At 36.8% G+C, this 13,026-nt stretch overlaps 2 protein-coding genes across 4 annotated transcripts in view; both read right to left on the bottom strand.

Annotated features, from left to right (window-relative positions):
• Positions 1-24: 24 nt before the first annotated feature.
• On the bottom strand, positions 25-5,678 carry pbk (PDZ binding kinase). 2 transcript variants are annotated; one of them, XM_026318732.1, is made up of 8 exons: positions 5,607-5,678; positions 4,827-4,994; positions 3,977-4,116; positions 3,253-3,422; positions 1,984-2,113; positions 1,338-1,523; positions 422-636; positions 25-258 (listed from the first exon to the last, which is right to left on the bottom strand). In XM_026318732.1, exons 2-8 carry the CDS (start codon positions 4,991-4,993, stop codon positions 256-258), a joined length of 1,011 nt encoding a protein of 336 aa, XP_026174517.1. In that variant the 5' UTR covers position 4,994; positions 5,607-5,678; the 3' UTR covers positions 25-255. The 2 variants fall into 2 exon arrangements, with proteins under 2 accessions (XP_026174517.1, XP_026174516.1); XM_026318731.1 differs by lacking the exon at positions 25-258 and having other exon boundaries at positions 264-636.
• Positions 5,679-6,953: 1,275 nt separating this feature from the next.
• The window catches only part of scara5 (scavenger receptor class A, member 5 (putative)), a 58,954-nt gene continuing 52,881 nt past the window's right edge, over positions 6,954-13,026 (bottom strand). For both annotated transcript variants that reach the window (XM_026318696.2, XM_026318695.2), the window contains exon 12: positions 6,954-11,584. In XM_026318696.2, the coding sequence (XP_026174481.1) occupies positions 11,451-11,584 (134 nt within the window). In that variant the 3' untranslated portion in view covers positions 6,954-11,450. The remainder of the gene's footprint in view (positions 11,585-13,026) is intronic.

The following is a 13,026-nucleotide window of genomic DNA, read 5'->3' as shown; positions in this document are numbered from 1 at the left end:
CTTGTCAAATAAAACCAATACTTCTTAAACTCCTGAAATTCTAATTTAATAAAAGATTTTAATATGTAAAAATTAAGACATTTTGAAGTGCACTTTGAAACCACAAGTGAAACAGAATATGCAGAATAATTTGCAATTGAAAGTATCAGATACTTGTACAGTAAAAAAAAAAATAGACAAATGAACTAAAGATATTTACTGCCATCTATGCAGTTTCCTCAGCACATTTATATTCCCTGGAGGTTGTAATTTTTGTTACTAAATTAACACAAAAACAAACGAATAGGAAAAAACACGGGTAGAGGATTCAGGTTACGCCCCTATGGCCTATCCTATCATTAAACAATAGACTTGACAGACTGGACAATAAACACCCATAGGTAAGAAAAATGAATCGTGTGAATCAGTCAATAATAATCACCTCACAGGGCGTTTTCTCCAGAGGGGCATTGTTCTCTAACACCTTGATGATCTGGGCAGCTGAGGGTCTCTTTTTAGGGTCTTCTTCTGTGCAAAGATAAAAAAGCTCCACCATCCTCTGGTATGAACTGCCCAGACCCTCAGTGTCCAGAGCTGGCCTCGTCCCCAGCCTCTCATAGTAGGCGTCTTCATCGAAGCTCTCCTCCATCAAGTCCTCTGAAACAGACACCACAATCAGTACTACTGGTTTGAGTGAAGAGTTTTGCTCTTTTTTTTTTTTTTAGTAATTACATACACACATTTACTCCATTTTTATAGTAACCAGCTGAAGTGATTCTTAACCTTTTTAGCATGTGAATCCTATAATAAAGTGATACTATCACACGTATGACAACTACTGCTTCCAGCTGCACATATTAAAACTTTAAGTATTGGTTTTATTTCAGTGCAGACATAGAATGGCATCAGTATAAATACTTTAACTGAATAACGTTTAATTACAGAGGTGTTTTACCTAGCCTGCATTAAAAGCCACCTCTGCACACATCACAATTATACACTAATTACAACATAAAACATTTATCTTCAGGCTAAATAAGGTGCTTCATTAAAAAAAAAAAACAAAACATGCATTACATTTAATCTGAGTGGTTATAAGTTATGAACCTGACTGCTTATTTTGACTTTGATCACAGCCATGCTGCATTTTACATTCATGATGGAGCGAAAACCACAGAGAAACTTACTAATAGTTTCAGAGTCAAACACGCCTCATCATTAGTAGACATTAAGCATAAGAGGAAGGAAAACAATTACCCACATTTAATTAGATGAAACCAGCAAGGTTTGGCATTTCACTTCAAAAATGACTTCAAGGGTTCAATGCTTACAACAGTGCTGTGACCAGGGAGGCTCACCTTCAGTTTCTTCATCATTGTCATCCCCCAACATCGCCAGATGAGGCATTGTCAGCGTCATCATCTCCCACAGAGTCAGACCATAGGCGAAGATATCAGTCTTGTCTGTGATCTCTCCTCCCTCCTCCAGAGCCTCCTTTGGCATCCATGGCTCTGTGCCGATGTACTCGGCCTTTGAGTCCGACACTGACAACAGGAAAAAACAGAATTTTTTTAAATGAAACTCAAATTGGACAGGATAACTTAATCAAAAGAAAGATTCAGTTTGTTACACCCAAAGTAATATTTTTAATACACAAAACTCATGAGCTCTTGGACTTTTTACAGCAACAGCAAAGCAAGATTCAATTAATTCAAATTAAATCCAAAATGGAAGAGACACCAGTGCCTGATGATGTGTATGCACAAAACAAGTTAAAGTATGAGCGACTCAAGAATTGATGTTTTGTCTGGGCAGAGAAAAAGTAAAACTGTGGTAAACAGATTTTTACAGAAATGTTTCTGCCAGTTCTGTCCTTATAATGTATATGATTGTGTGGTAACTCCAATCAACAAAAATGCTTTTGAGCCCCATCTCTACTCTAAAAGCATCTGAGTTACTGCTGCAGATTTGTTCATTCTGTGGCTCATGACTGCAAATCATTACCTCTCATGTTCTCATCCAGTGGCAAAGACACCCCAACATCACAGATCTTGATGGTTTCAAAGTCGCCCTTGATCACGACATTGCATGACTTCATGTCACCATGCAGCAGCTTCTTCTCATTGTGAAGATACTGCAAAGTCAAATAAATAAAGCATTCCTGATAAATGTGTATAACAATGACCTTAATGAGTTTATTTTGTTTTGGTAATCAATCATTTATTAAATTAAGTTAAAAGACGGGTGTATTTGCATGTCTGTTTTTCACTACACACTAGGGATGGGCAATGATTTTTGAATATGGGGGGGGGGGTCCAATAAATGTTTAATTTGACTTTGGGGTCAATAAATGTTTAATTTGACTAGCTCAAAATATCATTTTACTACAGCACCAAACACAAACAGCAGAAACTAGTGCTGTAAACTGCCAGGCCAAGTTAGGATATTAAAAGAGGTGTGGTCCATGGTCACACAAACAGTTTTGTCACCCTAAGAAGTAAGTTTGACCAATAATTCATCACTAAATAATAAATAAACTGTCAGCTCAGGTAGCTAACATGATACATATCAGTGAGAAACAACAGCTAGTAGCAGAATGCTAAACAAGGCTATATGCAAAGTTAGCTCCACAGGCAGTGAATAAAACATCAGCTGACAGAACCTAGAAGCTGAATAAAAAACTACTGCTTCCAGCTGCACAAGTTAAGTGCACGGATGCCCTAATTCTGGTTAATAAAGTTATACATTATATTATACATTAGCATATACGAAAATCCTTAAATTATTTACAGAGACACTGCCTTCCAGTGTTAATTTTCTGCTCTTCAAACATAACACACCCAAAGCCATCAGTCTGCTCCTCTATCGGCTAAAACCAAAACTCTAAAATAATGTTAAAGAGAGCGTGACAACATTCACCAAACACCATGTACACACATTAACACTGAACTGATTAACCTTAAAGCTGGTATAACTGCTGCAGATAGTAAAATTATCAACAGAGCTCTGAGCAGATCAGTTGAGCTAACAGCCAATTCTATACGGTGCTAACAAGCAGGTTTTCTTCTTAGGAAGCTGAACGAGATTTATAGTTTTAGCCAGAAAAAAAAAAAAAACTCTTCACATTGATGTCATCATTTGATACCTGAAACCTGAATGTGCATCTTGCTGATGATTTCACTCAGAAACCTATCAAGTGTATTGTATTTATATGTATTATAATATCTAATCCAATATAAGATCTGATATAAGACGTGTCAATGTGTAATTTACCTTCAGACCACGGGCCACATGCACTGCCACTTTTTCTATGTTGGCTGCAGGAAAAGCTTTGAGGCCGTCCTCTCTCCTCTTTTCTATTAGGTCATTCAGGGACTGTTCTCCTCCATACTCCATGGCCAAACACTTGGAGCCGTCTTTAGCCGTGGTGAATGCACGGAAACCTTAACATTAGGAGGAAGATGAATACATTGAACAACTGGAATAACTGAATACCAAAATACAAGTAGATACATTATATCACATACAGTGATAGAATGAAATGAAAGCAAAGGGAAATCAGATATCACTTCCAGGCCTATAACACATGGTAAGATCTTATCTGCTTGGTGGAAAAATAACACAGGCTTACTAACAGCACAGAGAAAACCCTCTAAGGTTTTATTTTATATTATTTTTATTCTTTTCTTTCATTCTGTTGATACATTGATTAGGATTTCACATATATAAATACAAAAATAGTAAAATTCAACAGTTAGCTTATTATAATGTCACTTGATTAGTTTTAAATTTGTGCTTAACCTTTCCTAAAACACACAAGTCTGGATTTTACAGCATAACAGGATTTGCTTGGCATCTGTTTATGAAAAACATACAAACTCTCTATATGTACATTACTCCAGAACACACTGGTTGCCTCATGCAGATGTAGCAGCAAGGAATCATGGGTCCTCAACCTATACCACCCAACCAAATCAGAGTGGAAGTATTGTCTTACCAACAATGTTTGGATGATTGATTCCCTTCAGGATCTTTGCCTCTTCATTCAGACGTTTCTGGTAAAGTGCCACCTGTTTGGCTGCACATTTACTATTGATCTTCTTTACAGCCCAGGGAGATGCGTTCAGCTTTTCCCCTCTGAGATAATTGATTCAACAATACTGTATTAGAGTGCAATATTTTATTATTCATACACAGACACAACAACCCTAATGTGCAGATTTTGAAACAGAATAATGTTCGAAAACTCATACTGGATACCGATTTGTAAAGTTTTAGGAATCCAAAAACTTTAACAATCTACAATATTTTTTATAGAAGAGAAGGAATATCATGAAACTTCATACACATATTTGGCAATTTAATTTTTAGTAAAAACGTTCCAAGTAACAACTGCTTTTTTTAATTAGCAATTTAAGGTCAGATAAGTTATTTTACCTGACCAACTATTTTAGCAGTGCTATGATAATAGTTGGATTTCATCTTGAAAAATCCATTATCAAAATCATTGTTGGGTAATTTTACTAACAATAACTTTCAGGACACTAGGTTTCTTTATTTCCATAAAATGTCAATTTCAGTACTTGTCTTTTTATTTCTGGATTTTTTAGTGAATAAGTGCAAACTTCTATTGTAAATCATGGACATACAAAAACTGCTAAAGGCCCTGGAGGTTATTTTAAATCTTACTCTGCTTGGCATCTGTAGTCACACTTGACCTAGGGTACATTAAACTGGGTCATTTATGAATGAAGTTTGAAGCAAAGAAATACATGAAGATTAGTGAAAGACGGTTTTGGTTTGATTGGTTTAGTGTAAAACATTTCATTTTAAAATTTTGAACAAACCTGTCCATGAGGTAAACATTGACCCCGGTCCCACATCCCAACTTCTTCATGAAAGGCGAAGCTGGGATGGTGATGGGGGTCCCTGCGCTGCGTCTACAGCTCCTCACTCGAACAGTTTTAGGGGTCTTGAATGTGCCCTCATCAGTGCATGTGGCAGGGGAGGCCATTCTGTCAGAAGAAATCAATCAACAGTTTTTGGGACACAAACACATTTAGTAGCATTAGTGACTAGCCCAAAATGTAAAATGGATTAGGGTCGTATTAGTTACAACAAGCCTTAATTTCTAAAGTTAGTATTTTACTTTTTTGATATATGTGATACAAGCCTAATGTGTCCCATATTCTACTTTGTATGTAAAAAGTTGATTTTCACTAAAAGTACGTCAAACGACAATAAAACAATAAAATTACCGATATTCCTAACGGAGGTTGGCATAATAACCGTAAATAATGCAGTAGGGAAGTAACGTTAGCATAAAGTTTTACGTTGAACACACATTAAGAGTGTTTGTCACCTTTACACTTAGTGGCAAATCAAATATAAAAGTTTATTTTGACTGTTAACTAGATAAGTTGCGTGCTAGCACCACAACAATACACTGCTTAGCTGGCTAACGCTAATATTTAAGCTAATTATCCGACGACAGTAGCTACAAAAACTTAAAGATAGCTTAGACGCACAAAGTTACTATTGTTAAAATTGTCACAGACCGTTTAAAAGCAGATATGGTGTTGTTTACGTTAGATACACAAATTATTTACTCAACAAACGTAAATTACCTTGAGCAACAAAAACGCAGCTGTTGTTAAAACGCGCTGAACATTCAAACTGACGCCGAGCACGTAGTACGGATGCCGCCGAGGAACAAACTGAACCGAAATCGTTTGTGTTTGTTAATCACATTAGCTAAGCACAAACTGCAGTCCAGTTTACGTTAGAGAAAAGAGTTTAAAGGCTCTATAGTATATAATGCTATAATAAAAGGGGACCCAGCATTATCTTAAAAGTATTAAAAGGTAGTTTTTAAAATTGGTTATAGTTTTAATATATCTATTTTACCAGATGAGGTCAAGGGACACCAGGGCAAAAATGTGTTTATTTCTTATTGTGAGAACAACCATGATTTGATTAAAGGTGGTCTGAAAATAAAAACTGCAACTCTAAAGTTTAATTAACTTGAAACAAATTAAAGATAACGGATTCAGTAATGAAATTAGACCTATAGTTTTATCACAGTAATGACTTACTGTTGTATTAACATATATGTTTACTAAGCCAGCACTGTGCTGCACTGCATCTCTGCAGACTTTTCATTACTGCATATGTCTGTTCTCTCTCTCACATCAGGGCTTGTCAGAAAGAATTTCCGTGCTTGTGACAGTGAAGCTGACCTTGTCCTCGAGTCTCACGATCCCTTCAAAAGCTGCAGATGTTCCTGTCCCAGCCATTTCATTGTGTTGAGGGATAACCGTTCCATTATGAGGAAGAGAAATAGGAATGTGATCTGATGACAAATGGATGTGCAGGGAAGACTGGGACTATTGATTTCTTTCTCCCAAGTTTTGGTTCCCCTGAGGGGGAATGAAGTCACATTTGAGGGGTCTGCTGCCACATGTTGTTGTGTAAAGCTGGATTACTCTATGGGCAGAAAACATTGAAACATACAGAAAAAGAGAGGAGGATGCTTACATTCATGATCAAAGGTTGATTGAATGCATCAATTCATGTAATGATTCAAACACAAACATAAGAGTCAGCTGCTTTCTGTCTTTAACCCTATTATTAGGTGTCCCTAAACTTAAATTTGCTCAAACAGATAACCCTGATCCATAGGTTAGATATCATCCATGTCTCATAAGACTGCCACCTGACTGCTTATGGCTGCTGGAGATCAGGTGATTTTTCTCCCCTTCACATGTAGAAACATTCATACTCCACTTCAGAACTGTCAAACAGGGCGTGCACATGACGTACACATCCATGTGTTTCAACTTTTGTGATTATGTGTGCAACTCATGTTCACTTCTAAGTGACGTTTTCTCTTATTTTCCACCTGATGACATGTTAAAAGTGTCTGTTTCTAATTTACCTCACTCAGTTTTCTAAGGAATAACGCAGTCCACCTGTTAAAACGAATCTATATTTTATTATTTCAGCAGTGCATATGCAGCATTTTAGTGGTACAAAATTAACAGAACAGAAAGTAAAAAGTATATTTTTTATACACAACTCCATAGCCCTTTCATGTCTTATGACCAGCACAATGTAATACAAAACAGATATGCATATGCAGCCAGATATGCCCAGAGCCATTATTCCTAAGTTGCATATAGAAAGTTCTGTGTAAGTATACATGAGAAAACCAAACACTTTAAAGTGCACTTCTTTCAGCAAACACACATGTTTCTTTGACTTTTATTGCCACATGAGATTACAACCATTAAAATCAGTGAGGTGTTTTAATGCTTCAGCCCCTGTAAGGGCCACTAAGGTTTTGAAAGGCACCAGAGGCCAGTATATTTTTTTAAGCTTTGTATCTAATCTTTTTTTGGCACAAATGGAAAGAAAGCCCCAAAGCGTTGGAATTTCTAGTTGAAAACTCTGAAGAAGAACAGCTCTGTAGCCATAATCATATTTGTCTTGTTAAACCTATTTGATAGAAGCCAAATAAGCAAAGGTTTTCGCAGGGAGACACAATTTCATATGTAAATATGACTTGTATATTACAAAGATAATGGTGCCTGTATTTCTGCAATCCTTTCCATTACATGGTAGCTACATGTACTGTATACAAACTTTCAGAATAATTGAAGAAGTATTGATACTTTTCCAAACATAAATGAAGCCCTGTCCAACATCCAAAAGCATGTTGATAATGTTGATATTTGCTCAGCAATCTGCCTAAAAAAAGAATATTCAAAATACATCAAGTTCCATATCCTGTCCCTTTGAGCCACAAGTCTAGATAAGCTGCTGTAGTTAGCCTGGTTGACCTCAAGATGCTATAATATGGTACAGTTTCTGCCACTGATATTTTTATTTATGCTGACAAGAATTTCTGCTTTGCCAACAATATGTCTGTTAACAGAGCTTCTGAGCAATGTTCTGATAACAAGAATTGAGATCAATATATACCAACCTCATGACACAACATTGCATTCAAGTAATAATAAAAAAAAAAAAATCAATCCCCATCCATTCATATAACGTGTCAATCCACCTATATTTTCCTTGTCTTCAGCTCTCCGTGCTTGGCTTTGTAAGTTTTAAAAAAATGACCAATGATCTGTTTTCTATCTGTACACAGCTGCACTGACAGCTCCTCTCAAACACTGTATTTTTTTTAACATTGTTTTTGTGGATATTGAAAGGGGAATTTGCATCAGTACCATGGAAAACAAAATACTTAAGATTTATAACAGAAGAATACAGGTTTCCTCAAAATCTGTGTCAATACACGACTATTTTATGACAAAATACTTCAGAGGAATTTCAATTAATAATATTTTGTTTGCATCTTTGGTTAAAAATGATTATTTTTTAAATATGAGATGACAAATAAGCATAGTGAAAATATACCAAAGGAGCCCTGGGTGTTATCTTTGGCTGCAGTTTTAAAGGTGAAGTAATAACTCTTAGGCCAAAGTGCTGAATATGACACCTCCAAATGATGAATGAGAGAGATCGTGACCAAACACAAAAGTCTGGACACCACTCACTCGAACTTTAGCATGAATGTGTGTGTTCCAGAGTATTACGATCGCTTATTGCTATGCACACACATGCTGACACTATACACACTATACTAGACTTGTAAATTTCTGTATTTTAGCTTCTGTTGCTGCTGTACGTTTGACATGAGCTTAAAAATCCATAAAATTAACATCAGTCCAAAACCCCCAAATGTTCAATTTACAATAAACATAAAAAAAACATGCCAGGTATCAAAAATCAACAATGACTAATCTACTAATTGTTTCTCTGGTGTAATTAAGTGCCAGTAATTACACTTAGGAACACTTAAGAGCATTATAATATTCAAAAAATGCCTTAACATTGTGAACAAACAAAGAAATCCAAAGGTTAAAAAACCTGTTTCCTCATAGTCCATAGAGCTGTCAGTGCTGTTTAATATCATGTCAAATAGAGTTTATAATGCATTTCATTATATTTGTTATTCAGCAACACCAAAGGGTAACAGAAGAAATAATAATGTAGATGTACAAGCTCATCTCAGCATTCTGTACCACAAACTATTTCATAACAAGACAAAAAAAATTTACAAGTGAAACATGTTAACAAACCACTATTCCCTTTTGTATAGCTATTGAATAAAAAAAATCTCATTTTTTTGAGATCAAAAATCTCTCAGATCTCATTTTCCTTTTTCCCAAACTCTGTTTTCCCCTTTTACCCATTTGAATTGTCTTCTTCTGTGGCAAAGTTGTAGTTTAAAACAGAAACCCTGACAAACACCAAGGCTACATTGCCATGAAACCTTTTTTCTCCTCTCACTTGCACTCAAACTCTTAAATGGACATCATGTGTGCAGATTCCTTTTCATAACAAGTAAGTGGGCCAGGCAATTCCTGACTTGTTTAAACCAGGAGAGCTTACACACAGATTTCAGTACAGATAATAAGAGCAACCCTTGGGGGACATATTTTAGTTTTGTGAGTTTGCCAAATGTTTAGGTGTACTAAAAATATTTTCCCTCTTCAAATATAAAACACGACTGGGTAAAGAGGATCCTGCATATATCTTATTCCAACCTGCAGCTTGATGTCCTCTCTTGGCTCAAAAAGAGAATGAACAAGGACACTTGGGAGGTACCAGCTTTTTCGGATTTGAGTGCACCCATAAAGATTAAGTCTCACTAAGAGACACATAAAAAGCTGGTGTGTCATGGTTGGTTTGGTGTGAGTGTGTGTGTATGCGTATGTTTGTATGTGCATTAATGCTGAAACAACTCAACATTTGGCAGTAAACACTGACAGACCCACCACTGTAAATCACACATGGCGGGTTTCCATGCATCCATCTGTTCATACTCATCTGTTCTCTCTTCTCCATAATCACTTCATCTGTCAACTGTAGTGACTGTTAACCCTTTCTAAAGTCTGCTGGTAGTAGATTTTATTTTTTAAATGTTTGTTTTTATTAATATAAAGCACACAGTGAGCACCGATTTGATGATTAGCAGGTTAAACATTGAAAGATATTGAGGGTAAAACTGTGCTGAAAAGCTGCAATAGTTAATATTTTGCCCACTTGAGGGCAGAAAAACAAAGTGGAAAAACACAGCAGTAACATACACTTCATTATGTATTAGGTAGTTATGGGTAAAATATTGCCTCTATACATATTCTGCAGACAGAGCAGCAATAACATTCATTTAAAGTCATATTTGCTCACCTGTATCAACTCAATAATTCAGCCTTTTTTTTTAGTTGATCACTTTCCACCAGCTCTTAAAAAATATTATGCATTTTAGCTACTGGGTGTTAAATTAATTCAAAGGCTAGTTGATAACACTACAGAGCAGGTAAAGCGCAGTGGATTTATCAGGACCTTTTCACTGCACACAACTGTTGAATCTTTTTGAAACAATAATATAAAACTCCCTGTAGGGAGCGCTGCAAAGCACAGTCCCCCTCACAACTGACACTTGGTGGCAGTAACACGCAAAGAAACAAAACAATGCATCAGCAAAGGTGGTGTAGATGAAGACTGAACATGAATAAACAGATATAATGCAAGCACAATTTCAAATATTAACATTAAAAATTTGCAGCAATGTTGAAAAATGTTCTGAATGGAAACAGAACTTTATGTTTGCTCACATAAAATCACCACATGGTAAAATTCTGCTCAAATTCATTCAGTTTTAACTTCATTTCATCTGCAAATCACCAAATATTTACCTGCTGGGCAGTGCTTTGCTATATATCATAAGTCGACACTGTGATCTGGTTAACTATTTCTACATAATACTGTGATAAGCAGCTTCCTATAAATGAACAGTTAATCAGCGACACTGTCTTGTCAGTTTCATTATGTGCCATTTCAAACCCCTCAGCAACTTGGAGACCACAGCTGACAAACGAAGGCTCCAGGACGATGAAGTTGTCAAACCAGTTCGACCTCACACTGGAGGTCAAAACAGCTAACATGACACCAGAGAAGCCTCTGACCTACTGCTATAAAATCTGACCTTCAAGCTTTCTTTGAAGATGTGGACTCTGTAAATCAGTCTGATGAAGCAGTCCTGATGTAGAGTACCATCGTGTCATTATCCTCCAGCGTACCAGCTCATACAGTGCAGTTAATGAAAACATAACTTTGTTTCTTGCAGTTTGACACAGATAAAAAGTTGAGTGCCTTTTGATTGGCTCCATGATGCACATGTTTAGTTCTGACCAGCTAAAAAAAAATCTGCAGATTTAGTTCACAATGTACAACATTCTGGCTTTTCAGGTGAAATGGCACTTTTTTTGCAGATAAATAAGCAACATACTGCTAATATGGTACCCCTGATCCGAATGGCATGGCGATGGGCACCTTGTAGCTTCTTTAAAAACTTTAAATCACAGAGAAGATACAACGGTGTCAGGGTCTGGAGATCAGATGGCGCAGGTCACACCGGCATCCTCAACATGGCCGCAGTTGGTTTTGCCCCAGCCAGAAAATTTACACTCAAAAACGCTGTCCTCAGTCCCTGTACATGCGACATCATCCATCCAGATCAGACCAGTACCTGCACAAAAAGGATAACATTACAAAATGCACAAATAGGAACTATTTCTGACCAGTTTGTGGCCTGAGGTCCTTCTGCACACTGTTATTGGAGTTTTTTGCATTTTAGTGACTCAACAGGTACAAAAGTTCATTTATATGTGAATTTAAACACACCAATAATTGTCATCTTAGCTCGGACCCCATCACTCCCTGCATCACACACTTGCATAGAGATAGACTGAAGAGTGAGTGATCATGGCAGATCTTACCCAAGGAGCAAAAGTGGATGATGGGGTGGCCACAAGGAGACAAGAGGAGCATTTCTAACACCTTAAATAGACCTCCAACGTAAAAGTGTGTGTTAGGTCATGCAGGGAGCAGATGTGGAAGTAGTATTGCAACTCTAGTTGACTGCCTGAACTGGCACAAAGACTTTGCTCCATTAATCTGAGAATGTTTTCCTTTTTTTTCATGTTTTCCTTTGCTCTCATCTGTTTTGCTGTATAATTTATGTTTTGGTCATATGCTGCCCATTGTAAAGCAAAAACCAATAAATGCATATAAAAGTTTGCAAATTCCCTTTTCCAAGACAGCCCTCCATCTTCGGTGCAGCACATACATAAAAATGTGAACAAAATAGGAACACAGTAAATGAAAATTATTATTAAACCTCACATTTAAAGTTTTGTTTGTAGTTATGAAGAGAATAGCTCCAGCCAAAATATTTAAATGTGTTTGGAAGCAAAAAGATCACATCTGGACTTCAGCACCAGAAGTCCACATCAAGTCGTCCCTTTGTTGGCACATTCATGAATCGCTTTGCCTCATCTGTGTTCATACACACAGTCAAAATGATGTAACCACAGCCAGAGATTGAACATGCTGAATGGAGCTGCTGATGAGTTTAATCATCAGCTGAGGTTTGCGAGTACCATGAACTATAGGAATCCTACGAAATCATAGAGTCAACATAAACACAGCCTGAACCCACTGATGGAGCTTAAGTTATGCATATGACACGTCTACATACATATGGAGCTTGTGAGCATCTGCGTACAGTGGATGTATTAGTTAAATATTGTTGGGTTTGATCTGCTTTGTGCCCCAAATTCCCCAAATAGTTATAAAAACTAAGGCAAATTATATCAATCAAAGGTAAAACTGATACAGCATCACATCAAACGCGTCTGAAGAAATATTCATCGTTAGAAATGTGTCTTCTGATTGAGAGAGCAAGTGCTCAGGTGTTTGCTCACACAACTGGTGATCAAATAATATTGTAAGTTGTAACAAAACACTGAGTCCCAGCTGGTAAGCAGAACTTTTGGCAGTACCGTTTTCGCTATAAACTTTGGTTTGTAAAACCAGAGTCACTGGAGGCTTCAGAAAGTCCCAGATACTTCAGTTTTGCATCAGTGGTTGGCGAAGATCATACTCAGCTGCAAGGGAATAAAAGTAAGA

Source organism: Mastacembelus armatus, chromosome 24, assembly GCF_900324485.2.
Source record: "Mastacembelus armatus chromosome 24, fMasArm1.2, whole genome shotgun sequence".
Lineage (NCBI taxonomy): Eukaryota > Metazoa > Chordata > Actinopteri > Synbranchiformes > Mastacembelidae > Mastacembelus > Mastacembelus armatus.
This window is presented reverse-complemented; position numbering and strand designations above follow the sequence as displayed.

Excerpts from the sequence above, each read along its gene's own strand:
- pbk (XM_026318731.1), bottom strand. The coding sequence starts at position 4,993 with ATGGCCTCCCCTGCCACATGCACTGATGAGGGCACATTCAAGACCCCT. Across the intron at positions 4,117-4,826 it reads AATGTTTACCTCATGGACAG|AGGGGAAAAGCTGAACGCAT; the intron begins GTTTGTTCAAAA and ends CAATTATCTCAG. Across the intron at positions 3,423-3,976 it reads CAATCATCCAAACATTGTTG|GTTTCCGTGCATTCACCACG; the intron begins GTAAGACAATAC and ends CCTAATGTTAAG.